Genomic DNA, 22458 nt, shown 5'->3' on the forward strand with positions numbered 1-22458 from the left:
TAGGATGAAGCTGGAGAAGGAAAAGATAGGGAGTCAGGAGAGATAGGGAGCAAGAGAGGGCTCATTGCTAAGCTCTCTCCACCTCTGCAGTCTCCATTCTAGACAGCAACAATAATCTGTTCACATAAACACTATATCCTTTCCCATGCTTTCATAAGGATATTCTCCAAAATACTCATGGATCTGACCCTGTTTTGACTTCACTCTTTGCATTTCAAAAAAATACTCAAAACCCCTCAAAATTCTGGCTTTTAAAAAACTAAATCAAAGAAATCTGTTCCCTCTTTGGAGAAAACAACTCAGTTGCCTGAGCCCAAGGCCCCTGGCCAGCAGGGTGGAAGTAACATGGCTGGTGTTAGCACCACCAAGAGTAACAGTGATGAGTTGATCCACTTTCATTATCCAGCACTTTGAACCATACTCAGAAAGGTTAATTTAAAAACTTTTCCCCCTGAGACACACATTACCCCAAAGCATTAAAAAAAAAAAAAAAAAAAAACCTATGAAATGTTTCCTTTCTCATGTGATATTCCAAAATGAGCAATATCTCCAAACAGAGACAGTCAAGCTTGGTTAAATCCACAAACCATCATTCTTATTACAGTGGGTAAATCCAGCCACAAATCACAAATCAGGTAATCTTGCCTTTTTTAAAAAAATAAGTAACCGAGTTTCTTTTAAAACAATAAACCATCATAGACCACACAGAGACAGCATTTGTTGCTGTCACATTTTATATATTTTTTTCAGCAAGGTGAAGAAGGATTGGAGCACTCTTTTCTTTTTCCCTTTTCATTTTGTTTTACTTCAGAGGTAAGTATAAAATGATATATAATATATACAATGATACCAAAGGAGATCCAAATGTCAATTAAATACCCTTCAACTATATTTATCTTTTCTGTAGATTATTTAAATTGTGGGATGGGAAGGAAACCTTCTCAGAATCACAGTTTTTAGGAATCATTTCTTTGATGTTTCTTTGTTTAGTTTAACAAGTATTCTCAACCAAATTAGGTTCCATTGTGTAGGTTGCATATGGGATAGTGGGTGGGTGAGGGAGTGTTTTGAGCCTTTTGTTTTAAGAAATAAACACGTGATGCCCCTTCAACTGGGATATCGGCATTTGGGAGAGAAGAGTATTAATGGGAGAATGAGACCCAAGAGGAAGGTGGATAATATTTCACCACAGTCATTTAATGGACCAAGAAGTGCAAAGAATCTCCAAAATGATATCTGTCCTCATGGACTCCCAAACCAATTTGTGACTTTCTGTGTCCCCTACAAATATTCCATCTTTGGATGGGGACTCTGGAATCCTATCTTGGGGAAGACTTTACACTTTGTGGGACATTCAAAGCAAGACCTGGTTTAAACAAACAGCTCATGACTTTCTTCCAATGTGCATTGTCATGCTTAGATAAATCTTTGCAAATTCAGCAGGAACCTCTGGAACCTACAGAGATCCTTGCACTTTCATGCTAGACTCATGTCTTCTAGGCAGCCAGGTCTTCACCTGCTAAATCAGTGGACTGGCCCACTATGGGTTGTGCATTATGGGGGTGGGTGAGTAGTGTGCCAGGCTTGTTCACACAAAGCAAGAAGAGAATATGCAGGAGTTAGGTAGCTGAGGCAAGACAAAAACATTAGTTTTGATTCTAATGATCCTAAACTATAAAAACACATTTCTTTTCTTTCATGATTTAATTTCCAGGGGTTCTGGCCTTCGCAATTAGCCCTCCAGAAATTGCTGCTGTCTGTATATATACACATACACGTGCACGGTTATGTATGTCCTGTCCAGCTTGTCCTGTTCTAAAGATGAGAACAACTTCCCTCAAAGGAGACAAAGCTGCCCCTCCCCTGTCCTTACCCCGTCCCGGGGCATCGTTATTTATTGTCTTGTTTGTAATTACCTGGACGTCTTCCATGCCGGGATGGCCGAGGCCGTGCAAGGAGAGGCTGTCACCCATGCCCGCATCCAGGCCGTGGTGAGCCGAATGAAGCAGCACGTCCGGCCGGCGGACCGAGTGGTAGTCCCTCCGAGGGTCAAGGCCCGAGAGCTGGGGCAAGGCGGCCCGAGGCTGAGGCAGGAGAGAGCCGGCTTCCGAACCCACTTCTTGCCGCTGCCGTTGCCCCCAGGGGTGCTGCTGGGGTTGATGCAATGGGTTCAGGGAGTAGGGGTCGTTGACGTGGGAGTAAGGATCCTGGCTCTGGTGGTAGGGGAGCGGCTGGTAGGGAGGCGGAAAGTAGGGGGGCTGGAAGTCCGATGACGGGGTGTGGGACAGCGGCGGGGCGCTTGAGTAAGGTCCTTGGGACACCGAGCCCAGCTGAGAGAGCCTCGAGCTGTGGCTCGGGACGCCATCGTGCCGGTCCTGGGAGCGGAGAGAGGAAGGGAGAGAGAGAAAGAGAGAGAAAGGGAGGGAAAAAAAAATACAAGGGACAAATGGAGAAGCCTGGCTACTTCTGTAAGCCTTCCTGGGACAGGGGAAGCAAGAGTCTGAAACTTAGACCCTAAGTTGACTCTGGGCCACATGATTTCAGCAATTCCAAATGGGAGGCTTTGGGGAGGAAAGAAAAGGAGGATCACCCGCTAACCAACATTTGAGCCTTCTTTTGGGAGTGCAAAGCAGGCAGTGGGGTGAGAGTAAAGGAACTGTGTGAACATTAATTAAATGTCTTAATTAAAAAAGTAGGAGATTTACATATATGGTATTTGCTCTTCAGCATGTTTTAAGCTATTTTTTCCTTACTCCCAGAGACCCAAAGCATAACAAAATAGAACTTCAAACTGACTGCTGCTCCCCTGTTTAAAAAGCAACTTCTGCCTTCACTGGCAATGCAGCTGGCTGATCTGGAGCCCCTTACACAACCTGGTAATTCCAGGAGCTCCCAGGAATTTGCCAGATCTGAGTTCCCAATCACCCCTCCCTCCCCAGGAGGAATTAAATAACTTAAATAGTGTTTGATTGAATTGGATCTCATTTGAAATCATATCCTAAGCCCATGTTAAATTGAGTTGTGGTTTGCAGGAGTTATTTCTAAGCTTGCTTTTCTATATTGAATGCTATTATACTTCAGGGTGTTAAAATGAAGGACCTGAATTTGGGAGGGGGGAAAAACCCAGACAACTTATTCTTGGTCCTCTTTGGAGTGTAAACCAAGTGAAAAGAGAAGGGGGAGGTGTATTGGGGGTACTCTAAGATGCTCCCTCTTCTTTGTGGTAATACCATAGTAAAGTTCCCATGGTTCTTTTTGCAGAAATAGCCACCTAAATTTTCAAACTGCAATGGCAAATAAAAAGTTTTTGGTTCAGCCTCCCCCCCTCCCAGCTGACTCATGGAGCTCAGACGGAGAACACACAATGCAGAGAGAAGCAGCTGCAGCCTCGTCCAATTATGGTGCTAAATTACCAAGCCAAAGGCGCTCAAAGGAAGACAGAGGGATAGAGAGTGAGACACACACACACAGAGATGCAGAGACAGAGAGACAGGGAGAGGAGAGAGCATGCAATGCTGGTACAACGTGAATCCAAACTCACCATGGATGAATAGGTGTGGACTAACATCTGGAAAAAAAAGCCTGGTTACTGCTCAAAATCAAACAATGATTTTTTAAAAATCAAGGAGTCCGGCAGAGAAGCAAACTGGACACAGAAGCTGAGCTTGAGGTGTTTCCAGGACAAGCCATCAAAAAAAAAAAAAAAAAAAAAATACCCCCCTCCAACAAGATTGGCGATGCCTGTCACACACAGATAGAATCGTTCATCTGTCTCTTGCTGTCTTTTTGGCCTCTTTTCTTCTGCCGTTCTTCGGGGCTCCGGATGCAGTCCTCTTCCACCCGAAGCTGGGCTCAGACTGCTCGGGCGCCCCTTCCTCCCTCCGCTTGCCTACACCGCCTCATAATAATTGATATTCATGACTATTAATATTACACGAGTACTTTAAAGGGAGAATGGAGGACAAATGGAGCGTGAAGCAGCAGTGAGCGCAGAGCTCCCCTACTATTGTAAATGACGTTCATTCAGTGGAGAATTACTAGATGTAATCAGACGAGGGGGCTGGCAAAGGCAGACTGGGGAAAAAGTTTAGCAGGAAAGAGGCAGAACTTCAATTAACTGAGCCGGGACACGCGTAAGGCAGCCTCTGCTCCTTTGGACAAGTCAGTGAAGGAAAGCAGCACTGGGGGCTTGTACGGAATGTAGGTATTCTTGTATGAGACTTTCCTAATGGGAAGAAGTGATCACCCTGGAATCTTTGTGTAAAGCAGATTAAAAACCAAAATAGAAGGCATCGACTCATCATTTGGAGGGGAGAGAAAAGTAAATTGGTGGGCACAGTTATTTACAGTGATATTTGGAGACTTTCACTGAATTCGAAAGATTGCACTGATTTAAAAAAAAAATAGAGGTGAGAATGGGGGCTTTTCATCCATGTACAGAATTTTCCTCTTTAGTGTTCACATAGACTGCAATTTTACTTCCACTTTAAATGTACACGATCAATCTTCAAGTATACTAAACTTATCCTTTCCAGGCAAAGCCAGGGGCAACAGAAAACCTTTTTGGATGTTTCAAGAACCCGTTCAACTGGCCAGACTGCCATTTCTGTTAAAGTTCAACTTTAGTCCAGACTTAAATAGTCTCCTTCCAACAAACGGAGGGTTCTCCTGGTTTTTGAGCATAAAATTTAGGCACTCAGGAACACCTTCGATATTTTTTCTCTCCTCCTCTCTTTTCACCCTCCCCCTTTCTCTTTCCTCTCTTCCCCCTTCCACTCCACCCCTCCCTCTTCCTCTCTCCCTCCCTTTTTTCTTCTCTCCCTCCCTCCTTTCCCATTTAGCCCGTTTATTTTTCATAATCAAAGAACGAGTGTTACTCTGATTACTTTAATCCCTCTGCCTATACCCACAGCTATTTACACCGTGGCCCCAGCCCTGCCAGTGTCACGTCTACTTTGGGTGTTCATAGTTCTAATGCCCTCGACTTTACTATTATCCCGCCTGTTAAGGAAAGAAAAGGAGGTAGAACCGAAACAAACCCCACCAGGCGCGGAGGCGCGGCTCTTCGTTACAGTCAATACACAACCACAACGAGGAAAGGGAAACCCCAATCATTATTCAGCAGAAAGAAGAATCTTTTTCTTTCTTTCTCTTCTCCCTCGCTCTCTCTCACAAACACAACCAAAATTAGGATTTAGGGATGGCGGGAGCTGAAGGACACTGGGCGCGGGCGCTGGGCGCTGTTTGCGAGACGCTCGTCGGAGCCCTTTTCTGTCTTGTAGCACTGGGCCAGCGGCTTCGGTAAGAAGCTGGCCGGCCGCTTGGGCGAGTCGCCCACTTTTAATATCCGCAAGGCGACTCCCCGCCGGTCTTTCCAGAGTCATCCCGGAGCCGCAGGTTTCTTGCCCGGCCCTTTGAAGAGCCTTTGCGTCCCAACACGAACGCTTGGTCCAACCGGACTTTGCCTGTGCCTGTCGCCCGGGAATGTGCTTCTCTTCTTCCCTCTTCTCTCCAACTTTTTCTCATTACAACTCCGCTGCCTTGCCCATCCGCTTCGACCCCCACCCCCTTCCCTAACTCCCGTTCGCCGTTTTTTAAAAGCCCTTTTCCAGGCTTTACTGTCTTTCTTCTTCCCTCATTCGACGTCTCCTCCGAGCTTTCGCTAAGGCCCTTCCCCTTGCTCCTAACTGGAGGTCTCCCGGGCTATTCCCGCCGAGAGCGAGGTTCCGCGGGCCCGACCTGTCGTCCCTCCCCGTCCCGCCTCGCACCCTGCGCCCCGCCCGGACGCCCGCCTCTCCGGTTAGCCGCGGAGCCTCCCGGCCGCCGCGTCAGTCCTCGCCCGAGACGGAAAAGGGCACGGGTTATCGCGGTCGGGCCCCGCCGGGGCGTCAGGCTCCCGCTCTGCCGCGCGCAACTTCTCCAGTCCGAGAGGCGCTGCGCTAGCCTCGGAGGAGATAACCGCGTGCACTGAACCTGGGCAGGAGATTTCGTTAAAAGTGCCCGAACATAGTGAGGCGGCGATCTCTCTTTGGACCTACTGACCCGCAAAGGAGCAAAACACAAGAAAACAAATGAAATAAAATAAAATAAAATAAATGGTCGGATACAGCTCCTTATTCTGTGCTCATCCATCCATGTATCTGTCTGTTTTACCTCTTCCCTCTAATTTTCAGACCTCCACTTGGATCTGCTTGTTACAATTTCAGAAATTTTATTGAAAATAAAATTAAAGCCCGAATCTGTTATGAAAGGGGCTTGAAAACCCAATTCTCTCCCATACTGAAAACGAGAAGAGCTCCTGCCTTTATCTGAATCTATTTTTCTCTGACAGTTTACCACATCAAGTAGCGCCACATTCCCCATCATAACCTAGGGGGAGGAGGAGAAGAGAGAAAGAAAAAGAAAAGAAAAAAAAATAGTTCCTAAAATAAAGTTGCCAGATTTCAAAACTTAAAAGTCCTTTTTCAGAATAGCGAAGTCTCCGAGTCAGCCTTTCAAAGTTAAAGAAAGCTGAGAAAACCAACCGGAAATCTACGAGTAAATCGCTTAAAAATATATATCAGTTGGGGTGTCAAGAAGCTCAAATTCTCTATCTGCAAAGCTCTAAAATGCATCTGGGGGTGTCGGCTCACCTCATAGATATCCTCGTACTTGACATTCTCCACGAGCTTCCAGAGCATGATGGCAGCCTGGTCTCTAGGAGGTGAGTGCATTCATGTGAGGAGCAGATGTCTGGCTTCTCAGGACTCCGCTGTCTGTAATGATCCATCTATAATTGGAAATGGGGGATACACACCAAATCCGACGCTCCTCTCCCATCGCAACTTATATCTGTTGTCTCAAACAATAGGCTGGAGAAGTAAGCCTCAGCAGAAAGAAAACAGTATTGCACACACAGGAGTTAGATGCAACCCACAGACATATATATTATAAAAAATCATAAACACGCATTTACACTCAGATACCCACATTTAGTTATATAAGCACCTCTGGATCACACAGAGTCTACAGACTCTAAACGTGCATTTAAAAGAGATAGTTGTTCAGGGTGATTGATAAATACATACATTTTAAAACCTCTATATTGAAAAAGATGAATCATTGTAGCCACTGACTAAAATCTTCAACAATTCATAATGAGAAACCAGGGGCCATTAGTCCTCTAATTTTCTATGTAGATTTTTAAAGAGGAGGGGACCACTACTGAGTTTTTTAAACACAAATCTCCTATCCGTGTGTGTACAGAAGGAGAGTGTTTGAAAATTGGATTTGGTGATTTTTAAAAAGGCTCTCTGTATTGATCATTATACAACTTTTTTTTTTTTTTTTTAACTTTGTCTCTGTCACTGTAGAACAAAAAAGCTAGCTACCACAGGGATCATTTCAAGTATTTTTGGTCATTTTGCCCAACATATTTGGAAACTTCAGTATTGTCTGAACACCTTAGTCTATACTGCTTGTTGATTAAGGGTTCAATGTATTTCATGTACCATTCCTTATGACTGGAATCTCCATTTTATGAAGTTTTTTTTTCTTCAGATGTTGGAAGTAAATCCACATGCTCAGATAATGTTAATTTTGAGCCTTCTTCACAGAAGTGTAAGACCATTTATATTTACATCTCTTGTCTATCCCTTGTAAATGGTTTTTAATCATGGAGGCTTAAGAAATGGTCACCTAAATTTTTGAGAAGATTAAAGCTGTATGTTCTTCAAAGAAACAGTGAAAAAACAATTTAGCCTGTCAAGAGGTTTCCGTGTTTTTATTTTTTAAAGGTATTTTTTATTAATAAAGTGACTCATACAGTTTTTTTTTTTAAGGAAAGCATAAATAACAACAAGAACAAAGTTAAACGAACCTTATAAATAGTTGCTCTTTCAGACAGTTGGTTTCTGAATTTCATCAGGAAGTGGATACTCACTTATTCCCCTTTTTTCCCACCCCCTCTGTTTTTCTACTGCCTTTCAGGGTGCGGAAGGAAGACTCCCTACAGTCAGAAGGGTAGCATTGGGGAAGATTTTTGCCCCTGGGGCAGAAAATAAATGACAGGAGGGAAAGAGTGTTGGGGCAATTGGAGGTGGAAGTTATTAAATCTGATAAGAGTGAATCTGCAAAGGGCGATTGTCTTTAAATCCTTGCCTGCTAGGCGCTGCTGCATTGGTTCAACACAGACCAATGCTTCTCAGAGAGAGGGCTCCTGACGACAGCAGTGGATACCGGTTCGATAAAAACCAAGGAGATGCTTCATGTAGGGCAAAATGAACAATTCTTCAGATCTTGATTATTTTTGCCATAAGTCAAAGAAGAGGAGCAAAAAGGTGCCTCAATAGGAACTTAATAAACCCTTTCTTTATTTCCAGTTCTAATTTTCATGTTTTGTCTTTCCTTCTTCCTTCTCTTTTCTTCCTTTCCCTCCTCCATCCTATCCTTTCCTTTCTTCATTTTTCTTTTTTCTTTCCTTCTGCCCTCCCTCCTTTTCTTTCCTTCATGCCCCTTTCTCCTTCTTTCCCTCCCTCTTTTTTCCTTCCTTCCCTCTTCATTAAATATTAACACCTTAAACTACACAGAATCTGCAGAGGTTTTCCACAAAGAACATCAGCCAATGACTTTCCTTTTTGCCTTGAAGCTAGTTAGGAGATGGGAAAGCATTCTTCCTAATTTCATTGTGTGGTGAGACTTAAAATGGGTTCCGCATCCCTTTCTAGAACTGAAGTCAGTCCCAGATCTATATTTTGAAAGATAGTCTATAGACATGAAAATTCCAATCCTCCAGTCACAAACTTCTTGATGGGAAAAATTGTCTTCTCCTTTTCAAACCAACAATTCTCTTATATTATCTAAAGATCATCTCAACCCAAATAAAAAGTATTTGAAAAAATCTCATTTCTTTCTAAATACCTTTAATACATTTAATCACTTTTTATATATCATTGGTTAATATGAAATAAACAGTAAAGTTTAATAAAACAAAACAACCTCTAGGGATAATTTTATATAAAAAACTTAAAAAATATAATGTCTTAGTATGCCTATTTATAGCCTTATATATGTATAATTTAAAAATTTAGTATGTATTTTATTTTTTGTTAATATTAAGTATTTTAAAATGCCAAAAAGTCTTGAAACATTTGACTAGCATTTATTTTAAATCTTAGGCAATTTTAAAAACTAAATCCGATTTTATTAAAAATGAAACACAAACCTAAAATTATATGCACTAATGCACATATATAGAGAATTACTCAATGAAATAAATATCAATAATAAAAGTCCTAGACAATTTTTTCACGTGGGCATTATTCGAAAAATCCTAGAAATTTCAAGGAAAACCGTTCCCAGGGTGCGTTCCCTAAGTCATTGAACGGGCAACATCGCCCTCTGTCGGGATTTTGTAGACGCAAACTCTGAAAGGTTGCTAATTTCTTTTTCTGTGATTTTTTTTTTTTTCGGTTCTTGAAAACTCGTTATTGACACGAGTATTTCAAAAAGTTCATTTCCTATTGTACCTACTAATTTTAGAAACGATTGTTTCAACATGTGAAAAGTTCAAAAGTCTCAAAAATTTACAAGTAAAGCTCGTCTCTACTGAGGTAATTTCTCCTAACTTGAACAGGTCTCTCTTGCTCTGCATTCTATTACATTTCTCTTTAACACTCATTCACGTCACATAGGAAAAAATTCCTGCAAGCTCACAATAAATGCAAACGCAAAGGCGAAGTAGCTCTGGATTTCCAGAAAAAAGTTAAAGACGACGATATGCATTTTCACCATCATTTCTTCTTGCCTTATGCTATTTCTTTTTCAGGGCGCGCAAAGGCTCGCTCACATGGGTAGAAGAGCACTTGAGACATCCTAGGTAGTTACACCTGTATTTACCCCTTTTGCCCATGTTTATTTCCGTTAATAACAGCAGAGAGTTAATAATACCCTCCTTAAATTTTTTTTTTTTTTTTTTTTTTTTTTTTTTTTTTTTCAGTCTCAGAAGGAATATAGTACAATAAATGCAGGAGCCAAAAAGCGAAAGCAAATGCACCTAACATGGAGCCCTCTGCTGGCAGCTTTCGGAATCGGTTTATGATTTTCTATAATGTTAGTAAAAATGTGATTGCATTAAATCACAGTCAATTTTTAGCACTCTCACGCCTTCTTTCTTCTAAAAATATAATTATGAACTACCTGAATCTCTTTAACTTCCAATCACTATTCCTTGTCTTGGCACCTATGGTTTAAGGCTATTTCCCTTTGTAAATACTGATGGACCACTTTTTCTTTTTCTTTATTGCATAGTCTCCTGGGCTTCCCTTTTCCATCTTCTCCAAAGCAAAAATAACAAAGTAAGAAAAGCTACAACTTAGAAGTAGGATTATTGTATTGGGCCCTGACCCTTTTCATTCTAGGTAATGGGGGAAAAGTTCTTTAATACACTGAAGCTCAGTGTACTTATCTATGAAACAAGAAGAACTGTGATTAAATAACACTTGTGAAAGAAATGTGCAATGCAATTTCTTTGTAAACAGCTTTGTAAGCAATGTGATTTTTTGTCATATTCTCAAAACACTGAGTTGGGTGTAAGGAAAGTGGAAACTTCTAGGCTAGGAACTTGCGTTTGTTTCTGGTTAGAAACTGGTGGTAGGAGTCCCAACTTAGGTCTTCTAAACATGTACTCAGTATTTTTCCCACAGTGTCATGACGCTGCCTTCCTTCCTTACTTCTGAAATTAGAAAAAATAATTTAAGATTATTATGATTTTCCAGGGTCATTTTGGCCCTGGATTTATAAATAGGCAAAAAGAAAAAAAGGGAGAAGAAAGCACTGATTCATTTCAACTTAACTCCAACACTGTCCTACCCTTACCCATCAGGAACATTATTGTTCATGGGGTTGGTCAATAAGATGTTACTACTCTACCTTTTATAGTGACAGTCTGACTCCTATTTGGCCATCATGCTGTCTTGAAACTTTCTCATGATTCTATTTTTTGGGAAGTTTTGTTTTATGTATATATATATATATATATATATATAATATATATATTTTGGTACCAGAGATTGAACCTAGAGGTGTTTAACCACCAAGCCACAGCCACAGCCCTTTTAATTTTTTTTTTTTTTTAAACTTTGAGACAGGGTCTTGCTAGGTCACTTAAGGCCTTCCTAAGTTGCTGAGGCTGACCTTGAATTTGTGATTCTCCTGCCTCAGACTCCCAGGCTGCTGGGATTACAGGTGTGCATCACCACACCTGGCTGTTACATATTTTAACATCAGTTTCAAAAAATTGCTGTTGAGTAGGTTAAACTACAAGCACCTTTCCCTCGGCTCTATAGGGCTTTGATACCAATAGGTTTGAGTGATTTTGAAACAATATTGGAGCAGTTGATATTTGCATAACAATGTTTTATAAATTAAATACAGGTGAAATTATCTCCAGATTAATTCTTCATGATTATGTAGATTGAGGCAAACACCCAAAATAAAAATTTCATATTTTAATCATGATATTTAATCAGTGCTATATTTGTGAACTTTCAAAGTGATATTGAGTTGAAATCACCTGTAAGTATGAAAATAACTGTAATTGTGAAAACTCCTTTCTCTTAAACTTATGAGGTGCAATTAAAATTTCAGTTAATAGTTTGAATGACTTTTCTGATTAATTGTGGGAGTGTGAAGTGGCCAATGGGACAGTTTTCCAATTTTTATCTCCTAGAGATAAAGGGGTGAAAGAACGTAAGATGGAGTGCTGGAATAAATGATGCGAACAGCCATAGAACAATGGTTTCTGGTATCAAGGATATTTCACATACAAAATGTGGGAGAGGTGTGTCTCCTCTGCCATGACTAATGCAAGAGGATAGGTACTTCCATCATTGTGGACATTTTCCATGTTATTACTTTAAGAAGGAGTGATCTTGAAGGGTGAGAACACTAAACAATTTTGTTTCGAAAGGCAACCAATAGACCAATGCATATCTGTGAGTAAAAAAAAATTTGCAAATAAAGGCTTGGAAAGATGCAGAGCAGAAATATAACCTTTAAAGCATGAATAAACACATACAAGGTATAACATCATAGCTTATCTTATAAGTACAGGGACATTTGGGAAAAATTAGCATTACATTGAAACTACTTCCTAAAATTCACTGTTATGCACTTTGACACAATAGAGAATAATGCTTATTTGATGACTTTATTATTGTTTTCATGTAAGACAGATTTTTTTTTCCCCAGTTATGAGCTATGTTTCCTTGGGTAAGTCATTTGACCTTTCTGGATAACAGTTTTCTTCTTTATAAAATGAGGAGAATTTACTCAGTGGTAACCAAATCTCATCCTTAAAAACTGACATTTTTTAATATAAACCACACTTATGAAAGTATCAGTTGGGGGCTGAGGATATGGCTCAGTTGGTAGAGTGCCTGCCTTGTAAGCGCAAGGCCCTGGGCACCGCGCAAAAAAAAAAAAAAAAAAAAAAGAAAGTATCAGTTGGTAATTAATGGAATGCTTTAAATAAAAATGTTCCTTTCTGAAGTTGTGGCAGCAAAATCTCAGCTCTCTGAGACCCTGCGGTGTAAGAGTTTAAAAGAATTGACCCCAATCTTTTGATAAATACTGATCACAAAAGAGTTGTTAGTAGTAATATGACCTTAGAATATAGTAAACAAAGAAATGATAAGAACATAGTGTCTCACTCTGTTTGTACTGCTTTAACCAAATACCTTACAGGTCTGCAAAAAATACCTTCTAGCTTAGTTAGAAGCAAGATGGCCATTAATTCCTTTGAATTATGCTGCTATTAGGGCAGAATGTCAGAAACTTTTAAACTATTTAAAAAAATTTTTTTTTTATTTTAGTTTTTGTGATACTGGAGATCGAACCCAGGGCTTCAAACATGCTGTGCCACGGAGATACATCCCCAGCTCTAAATTTTAAGAGTTTTATGTTAAACTTTGAACCATTTTCTCTTTCCCTTTTCTCCCACTTTTTTTTTAAAATATGCAGTTACTGTAAGTTCTTATGCACAGTCAACCTACCCCAACACAAAATACCTTAGATTTATAAATAACAGTTCCAGGTGCTACAAAGTTCAAGAACATGATGCCAGCAGATTTACTGCTTGGTGAGATCTCCTTCCTCATAGATGGCACCTTCTAGATTTCCTCAGATGGTAGAAAGGCAAAGAGGGCAAATAAGATCCCTTAAGTCTCTTTTTTAAGGGTTCTAATCCCTTGGGACCTAGGTGCCTCCCAAAGGTCTCACCTCTTAATACCAATATGTTGAGGTTTATATTTTAGCATAAGAATTTTGGGAGTACACAAACATCCAGACCAAAGCATATAGCTTGAAGGAAGAAGATACTATTTTAATAGTTAGTAGTTCATGGGATAGAGTCAAACTAAATAGCTTTCTCTCAGCAAAGGAAACTATCAGCAATGCAAAGAGAGAGCCTACAGAGTGGGAGAAAATCTTTGCCACTCATACTTCAGATAGAGCACTAATTTCCAGAATGTATAAAGAACTCAAAAAACTCTACACCAAGAATACAAATAACTCAATCAACAAATGGGCTAAGGATATGAACAGACACTTCACAGAAGAAGATCTACAAGCAATCAGCAAACATATGAAACAATGTTCACCATTTTTAGTAATAAGAGAAATGCAAATCGAAACTACACTAAGATTCCATCTCACTCCAATTAGAATGGTGATTATCAAGAATACAAGCAATAATAGGTGTTGGCGAGGATGTGGGGAAAAAGGTACACTCATACATTGCTGGTGGGGTTGCAAATTAGTGCAGGCACTCTGGAAAGCAGTATGGAGACTCCTTAGAAAACTTGGAATGGAACCACCATTTGACCCAGCTATCCCACTCCTTGGCCTATACCCAAAGGACTTAAAATCAGCATACTACAGAGATACAGTCACATCAATGTTCATAGTTGCTCAATTCACAATAGCCAGATTGTCGAACCAACCTAGATGCCCCTCAATTGATGAATGGATAAAGAAACTGTGGTATATATATACAATGGAATATTACTCAGCCATAAAGAATAATAAAATTATTGCATTTGCAGGCAAATGGATGCAGTTGGAGAATATCATGCTAAGTGAGATAAGCCAATCTCAAAAAACCAAAGGACGAGTGATCTCACTGATAAACGGATGACGACACATATAGGGGGTGGGAAGGGGGCAAGAATGGAGGAAGGAGGGACTCTACAGCAAGATAAGAGGGGTGGGAGGGGGGGAAGGGAAAAATAACAGAATGAATCAAAAACTATTACCCTAGGTAAATGTATGATTACACAAATGGTATGCCTCTACTTCATGTACAAACAGAGAAACAAGATGTATCCCATTTGTTTACAATAAAAATGAATTTAAAAAATAGTAGTTCACAGGTACTTTGAAAAAAAACTCAAACATCTTAATCTAGAATAATTATTTATCAGTGTACTAAAAATTTGTGCTTATGATCTTGAAATTATGGGCAGTAATACTTGATGAAGTGTGCAGAATATAAGGAATGTTCAACACTAAGACTAGAAAGACAGGAAAATGCTTCATTTTTCAGAAAGGGAGAAATAGATAATAGATATTAGAAATTTTGGATAGGGTCTTCCCCAGAAAAATGGTAGCTTAGGTTGTCAACGTGTCACTAATCATTAACTCTGGAAGGGAAAAAAGAGATCTGTAGGAACCATTCCATGTGTTCTCCTTTCCTTTTTTTAAAATTTATTTATATGCTAAGTCTCTGGACTCATAGAGACATTTTGAAGGTTTTTTATTGGCCCTCTTATCTAGGTTTGTTTGATACTGTGGTATTTTGATTCTCCTTTTGATGAAGGACATGAAATTTGGAAGAGGACAGATGTGTGTGAATTCCAAATCTGCCACTTACTAACTCTTGGTCACAGGATAATAGTTAAATTCCCTGAGTCACAATTTATTTATATGAAGCATATTCCTCTTATGAATACATTGTCTTCAGTATAAATGAAGCACTCAGAATGTTGTATATACTATCTTTTCTTTTTTCTTATATTTTTTTGGGGGGGGGAGTTTTATAGGGAATGGAACCCAGGAGTTGTTTACTGCTGAGCTATATCCCCAGATCTTTTTTAAAAATTTGAAACAGGGTCTCACTAAGTTGCTGAGGCTGGTCTCTAATTTGTGATCCTTCTGCCTCAACTTTCCAAGTTGCTGGATTACAGGCAAGGGTCACCACGCCCAGTTGTATATACTACTTCTACCTCAGATTTGGAACTATTTGAATAATTCTCTCCCAATGAGTTTGACAATGAAGTAAAACCAATTTGAATCAGTAGTTTCAATAGTTTGTTGGCCACAGGACTTTGTCTTGGTCTTATTCTCTCTAATATTGCTTTCAAAATTATTGACTTGGAGAAAGAATTAAAAGACATGTTCATTACTTTATAGGTGGTGAACATTAGGGAGAACCATCTCTATGTTGGGTTGCAATATGAAGATTAAAAAAATATTTCAACCAACTAACACTCAAGGACGAATCCTAAAATCTATAACAAAACTAAAAGTCACAAAAATATGAGCAAGGTGGCTCATAGATTGACAAAGGAAGACATGAAAATGTCTGGTTTTGCTGGGCACAGTGAGGTACAGCTGTAATTCCCATGGCTCAGGAAACTGAGGCAAGAAGATCATGAATTTAAAGCCAGCCTTGGCAACTTAGTGAGACCCTGAGCAACTTACTGAGACCCTATCTCAAATTAAACTATAAAAAAGGGCTGTGAGTGTGACTCAGTGGTTAAGTGCCCCTTGGTTCAATCCCTGGTACAAAAAAAAAAGCCTAGTTTTCAATGAATCATTGTCCTTATGATTTCTAAAACATAATAACCACATAGCATAATGCACAATAAATTATTGAGACCAATAAACCCTTATATTGAGTGAAATTCCAGGTTCAATTAGTAAACCTAGTTCAGATACATGGAAGTTGTAATCCCACATTTTTCAATGCCAGTTAAACTGTACTTCAGACATTTTGTCTAGTCAGGGTGTTTTAATTTAAGCCTATCATTGATAAAACGAGTCTTTAAAAGATAGTAGCCAGATTAAGCAAAGTCCTGAAAGGCATTCCAGGGGAGAGAGCTGAAGAAAGTGGAATGGGAACTTGGGCATGTGAATGCTATTTGCTAATACTTGAGGGGTGTCTTGAGGAAGGAAGAGTAAACTGAGTAAAAAGTTACCAGTCTTGTTCACTACTAAATTGCCAACACATACTGAAATAGCTGACCTAAATGTGCTCAAAGTCTTTAGATGAAATAATTCTCTTTTTCCTCAAAGATACAAGATAAGAGAGATGTTACCAGGAGGCAGATTTAACTCAGTATGAGAATAAAAATTTGAAGTATTGGAAAAGCAGACTTGATTGTGGTAAACAGCTAGGACCATGGAGGATAAAAGCAGAGCCTGGACAACCTCCATAAACGATGGGGTAATGCTGGGCAGGACATCTACCTGTCTAGTGTGGGTTGGTGGTCCTTCCCACACTAAGACATTGGGATTCTACTAGAGGTGCTCAGTTTGATATTGCATTGTGAATGCCTCAGATTAATTATTGTTACAAACTGGCATTGAGCAATATATGTGGAAGAGTTCATTATTTCTACTTCTGTAAAAGTATTGTCTGACTGGGGAATTGTACACATTTACTGAGTCCATGTTTCCATGTAAGACATGTTATCTGATTCCTATTTGTAGAAACAACATCACAGTAATTATACTCAATAGCTTTGCTGGTTTGTCAGTTTCTGATTGTTTTGCTTTTGTCATTATCACTTTTTTCCGTATTTAATAATATTCCTGTAGATGACTGTATAGAATGAAGGAAAGGAAATTTATTTAGGTAGGACATGGATGAAAGATCTTTAATGTTTTCATTTTCAAGGGAGATTCTTGAGGGACATTTGTTTGATCTGTGAAAGACATAAAACTTTACACCCAAAATACAAAGAACCCAATCAATAAATGGGCCAAGGAACTGGAGAAGACATACATGCAATTAATAAATATATGAAAAAGTGTTCAACATCTCTAGTAATTAGATAAATGCAAATTAAAACAACTCTAAGATTTCATCTTACTCCAATTAGAATGGCTATTATCAAGAACACAAACAATAATAGATGTTGGCATGGACGTGGGGAAAAATCACACTTGTACATTGCTGGTGGAGTTGAAAATTGGTGCAGTCACTCTGGAAAGCAGTGTGGAGAATCCTCAGAAAACTTGTAATGGACCCACCTTTTGACCCAGTTTTCCCACTCCTCGGTTTATACCCAAAGGACTTAAAATCAGCATACTGGAGTAACACAGCCACATCATGTTTATAGCAACTCAGTTCACAGTAACTAGATTGTGGAACCTAGATGCCCTTCAACAGATGAATGAATAAAGAAACTGTGTTATATATACACAATGGAATATTATTCAGTCATAAAGAATAAAAATATTATGGCATTCGCAAATAAATGAATGGAATTGGAGGATATCATGCTAAGTGAAATAAGCCATTCCCAAAAAAACAAAGGCCAAGTGTTTTCCATGGTAAGTGGAGAATAATATATAATGGTAGTGGGGTGTGTGGGGAGTGAGAGAAGAATGGAGGAACTTTAAATTATGTAGAAGGAAATGAGAGGGAGAGGGGTATGAAAAATGGTAGAATGAGACAGACATCATTACCCTATGTACATGCATGATTACACAAATAGTGTGAATCTGCATCAAGTACACCCATAGAAACGAAATGATGTATCCCATGTGTGTACAATGAATCAAAATTAAGTCTATAAAAAATTAAAAAATAAGTAAGTAATTAAATTAAAAAAATAAACTGTGAGTACAAAAAAAAGACATAAATCCTTTGCAGAAGATTTATCCAGTGATCACACTCAAAACCAGACTTCTTTGAGAGAGATTAAAAAATGTTTAAGTGATTTAAATAAGCACATGACTAACAGAATAGGAATCCTTTCCAAGTCTGTCCTTAATTGTGGAGGAATGTGAAGGTTCTTCATAAAACTTTCACTATACTTATAAAGAAATTATGAAAATGTTCTTTTCCTGCTGTATTATAAAATATTTTATTAACCCCACCATCACAACCTAAACAAAGTGTAAAAAACATTTTTAAGACCTCACTAAGCATGGGCAGTCCATTTTTCATTCTCTCCTACTGGTTGCCTTGAGAATTTGAGTCAATATGTGAAATATGAAGTTTTCAGCATGAAAGTTTTCTGAAAGTTTCCAATGAGATGAAATTGAAATTTGAATTAGGTCATATTTCCAGCTTCTGATGCCTACATGGGGTACATTCCTGTTTCTTTTCCTTTCCTTTGTTCCCCACCCTTTTTTTTTTTTGTGGTGCTGTGAATGGAGCCCAGGATCTAGGTCATGCTAGGTTAAGTGCTCTACCTTAAACGTCATCCCTAGTTCTTTTTATTGTTGTGACAGGTTCTCACTAAATTGCTTAGACTGACCTCCAACTCATGAATTACCAGAGTAGCTGGGATTATAGGCATGTGACATCACACATTAGTCCTGTTCTTTTAGCGTATTTCTTAAGTGCCTAACTTTTTCTGCAATTATTACACATATAGAAAGATAAATTAGAGAAGGAAAGATTTTCATAAGGAATATGCTGTCTTCATCAAGAAATGAAACATTATAGAATGAGAAGTGTTTTAGACTTTGACTATGAAACTTCATTAAGTGGTATTTTAGTTTCCAACTTAAAGTCTTAAATAATTTACCACATTCTATCTAGTGCTTAGAGGCTCTAGTTCTCACAAATTTTACTATTTTGTTTAGAATTTTTTTCCTTTTAATAAAAATTAGAATTAGCAACTAGTAAATGATATGTATATATATGTGTGGGAGAGGGAGGGCCTCCTGTTCCATAATAAATTCAGAGATTCCAGATTCTTTATATTTTAGGTTGCCTTGTTGTATATTCTGCTAGTGGTGACTTTCTCCCATGAATTATCACTCTGAGCATTTTCGAGTCTTGATATCACTTGCTGGTTGGTCCCTATCTCCAGGGCCACATATCGTAACACCTTCTTAGCTTTTGGTTTTTGGTCCAGGGAATGTAAGGGACATTGGATTGTGAACTGATAAGGAGGCGTACCTTGTCCTGGACTCAAATGTACTATCTTAACCTTAGCTGATTTTTTTTTTTTTTACCTCTTTGGTTCTTAGATTCTACTAGCCAGATTCTGAGATTGAGTGTTTCTTCACATTGAATGACAGCTTTTCTAAGTCCTCTTTCTGAAGAAATAGAGCTCACAGAGAGAGCTGGGTCAGGCAGCGAACTATTAGCTAACTGGAGATGTCCCAGGACTTATAGCTTAACTCTAGAAACTTGTCTGATTGTTACAAACCTGTAATAAAAGCCTGACAATGGCTAATTCTTAACCTTGTATCTTTGGGCAATGGGTCTTTTGATCAATGACCTTGATATTATTTTTGCAAGTACTTTTTATTTTAATTTCAGAGATGGGGACAGTACTAGAAAACAAGAAACTTAATTTTGGACAGTCTGATGATGTTGACCCCAAACTGAACTTGCTCCCAAGCAACTTGAAATGAAAAAAATAATTTTATACAATTATTATCATCTGGTGAGTTGTACTATTATCTCCAAAAGAAGAAGGGAATAATTTCTTTTGGAGTGATTCTTATTTTAATACACTTTAGTACTACCAATTCACACTTGAAAAAATATATTTGCTCCTATGTAAAATAGTTAACAGACACTTCTGTAAACTATCAATTTGTGGATTAATTAGGTCAACAGACACAAATATTAATAGCATTATCTCCTTTTATTTCATGTTTATTTTCTTTAGACTGTTTTAACAAATAATAACAATGCTCTAATTTCTATTATGATTTATTCTACCTTTAAAATCTCTTCACTGTGATTAATGTATAACTTCCTTCTCTCTAGTAACCTAACACCATTAATAGTAACCTAATACCACCTTTTGAGACTTCACCTTGTCCTGTGCCCTAAGCCAAGCACAGTAAGTACTTTATCTTGCTTAATTTAATCTTCACATTGTGTGTGTGTGTGTGTGTGTGTGTGTGTGTGTGTGTGATGCTGGGAATTGAACTTAGGGCCTCATGTATATTAAGTCTGTGCTCAATCAATAAACTACATCCCAAGCCTTAATCAGAAATTCTACAAAAGAGTCATAAATACTTCTGTTTTTCAAATGAGGAAGCAAAAGCTGGAAGAAATTAATAAATATCCCAGAGGTGGTATAGAGTCAGTAATGGGCACAAATGGGGAATTTCAGCCCAAATTTGATTTCAAATCTGCTTCCTTAGACTTATGACCATTCTATGGGCATTTATCAAGACCCAAAAATCAACTTTTCTCTGATTTCCATGAATTAGTGGTTTGGAAAGTGGCAAAAGTAATTTGTATTAGTAGACACAGAGAAAAAGTAGAATAATAAAAGGAGAAAAATAAATAAAATGGAGGAAAGAAAAAAGATACATAGGCAAAGTATGAAAATTGAAAGAAAGAAAAGAAAGTGAATGTGTTAATCTGTTTACCTTCTATTTAGACAGTTGTCTTCAGTGTGTGGGGGGATCTTCATCATCTGAAGGTATTTGGGAATGTCTGGAGATATTTCTCAGTTGTCACAAATGGGCAGAGGGTGGTGGTAGTACTGGCATCTAGTGAGTAGAGGCAAAGGATGCTGCTAAACATCAAAGGATGGACAAGATAACTTCCACAAGAAAGAATTAACAAACTGACAGCTATGCTAATATTGAGATACCCTGGTGTAGGGTTCACTTGTCCACCCTTCTCTAGCTACCACCATCATTAAGAAAGCACATTTGGTATAGTGATACATGCATACCCATGTTTATAGTAGTACAATTGACAATGGCCAACTATAGAACTAGCCTAAATGTCCATCAATGAATGACTAAAGAAAATGTTGTGTATAAACACAATGGGGTTCTACTCAGTCATAAAGAAGAATGAAATTTTATCCTTTGCAGGAAAATGGATGGAACTTGGAAACGTCATGTTATGTGAAATAAGTCGGGCTCAGAAAATCAAGGTCATTTTTTTCTCTTATATGTAGAAACTAGAGAGGAAAAAGGAAAACAAAGGTGGGAGAGGATCTCATGAAAATTAAAAGGAGATTTGTAGAGTAGAGGGAGGAGATGAGAAAAGGGAATGATACTGACCAAACTATATTGGTATATTGTGCATGTGTACAAATTTGTAACAATGAATTCCAGAATTACATAATTGTAATGAACCAATAAACTATGGAGAAAAAGAATATTTGGGAGTAACTTCATAATTTTCTTTATTTTTCTTTCTTTCTTTCTTTTGATATCAGAGATTAAACCCAGGAGTGCTTAATGACTGAGTCACATCCCTAACTCTTTTTTAAATTTCTTTTTCATTTTGAGACAGGGTCTTGCTAAGTTGCTGAGACAACTTCATAATTTTCTAAGGGATCTTAAGTCATAATCATCAAATAAATCTAAGGTTCGCAACGAGAGAAGACTTAGTACTGTTAATCTCTGTTTTTACTAAAATACCTAAATGAAAAAAAAATGTGTAATGTAACTTTAGAGCAATATGATTTATATTTTAATATAAATTGAATATATATAATATTATCCAATGTAAGTTGCAAGTCAACTAAATTCACTCAACTGTTAGGAAGCAGAACTGAGCTGAACAATCAATTCTAAATGTTTTGTGTAATAAGTTTAGAAGCTCAGCATAAGAACTGTGAGGAACTTAATAAATTATTATGCCAGGTCCTTCATTTTATAGAGGAGGGAGTAAGTATGCGAATGTGAAGTGACTTTTCCAGAATCACAGTGGGTTGGGACAAAATTCCTGTTTGCCTACCTTCTAATTTTAATTTCTTCCACTCTATCAAATTTGCTTCTGAAATTTACTTACCTTCCTTATTAGAAATGACTTAAGTATCTTTCTCCTTAATTTCTCAGGTCTGTTGATTAAAAGCATTTAAGGACACAAGCACATACCCTGATACATAGACATTGAAATTTTAGACTTTTGAGCTGATTGCAGTGGTGCATACTTGTAATACCAACACCCGCAAGGCTGTGGTAAGTGGTAAGAGGATCACTTCAACTCAGGAGTTTTGGGTCAGCCTGGGCAACATAGTAAGAACTTATCTTAAAAACAAACAAACAAACAAACAAACAACGCCCCCCCCACAGACTCTCTTAAATGTGATGATGGCTGAAATGCTGAAATATCTTCCCTTTCTTCAAAGACAGAAAAATGCAGCAATAATGAAGTACAGCATTTGATTCGGCTCCTTTATAATTTTGCCATGATGATATTTTGTGAGCTTTTAAAACTACTCAGTAGAAAACTGAATTCTATGTTTCTCT

At 38.4% G+C, this 22458-nt stretch overlaps 1 protein-coding gene across 6 annotated transcripts in view; it reads right to left on the reverse strand.

Moving 5' to 3' along the window:
• Nucleotides 1–6845, reverse strand: part of Tfap2b (transcription factor AP-2 beta) — a 28539-nt gene extending 21694 nt beyond the window's left edge. For 3 of the 6 annotated variants that reach the window (XR_007109524.1, XM_047558803.1, XM_047558800.1), the window contains exons 1-3: nucleotides 6633–6844; nucleotides 3542–3568; nucleotides 1917–2375 (exon numbers count right to left, since the gene is read on the reverse strand). Coding sequence is in view for 5 of the 6 variants with exons in the window: in XM_047558803.1 (XP_047414759.1) it covers nucleotides 1917–2375; nucleotides 3542–3568; nucleotides 6633–6713 (567 nt within the window). In the remaining variant the exon portion in view is untranslated. Of the gene's footprint in view, nucleotides 1–1916; nucleotides 2376–3541; nucleotides 3569–6632 lie in introns of all 6 variants that reach the window. The other 3 variants (XM_047558799.1, XM_047558802.1, XM_047558804.1) reach the window with 3 other exon arrangements.
• Between the last annotated feature and the right edge of the window lie 15613 nt (nucleotides 6846–22458).

Source organism: Sciurus carolinensis, chromosome 7, assembly GCF_902686445.1.
Source record: "Sciurus carolinensis chromosome 7, mSciCar1.2, whole genome shotgun sequence".
Lineage (NCBI taxonomy): Eukaryota > Metazoa > Chordata > Mammalia > Rodentia > Sciuridae > Sciurus > Sciurus carolinensis.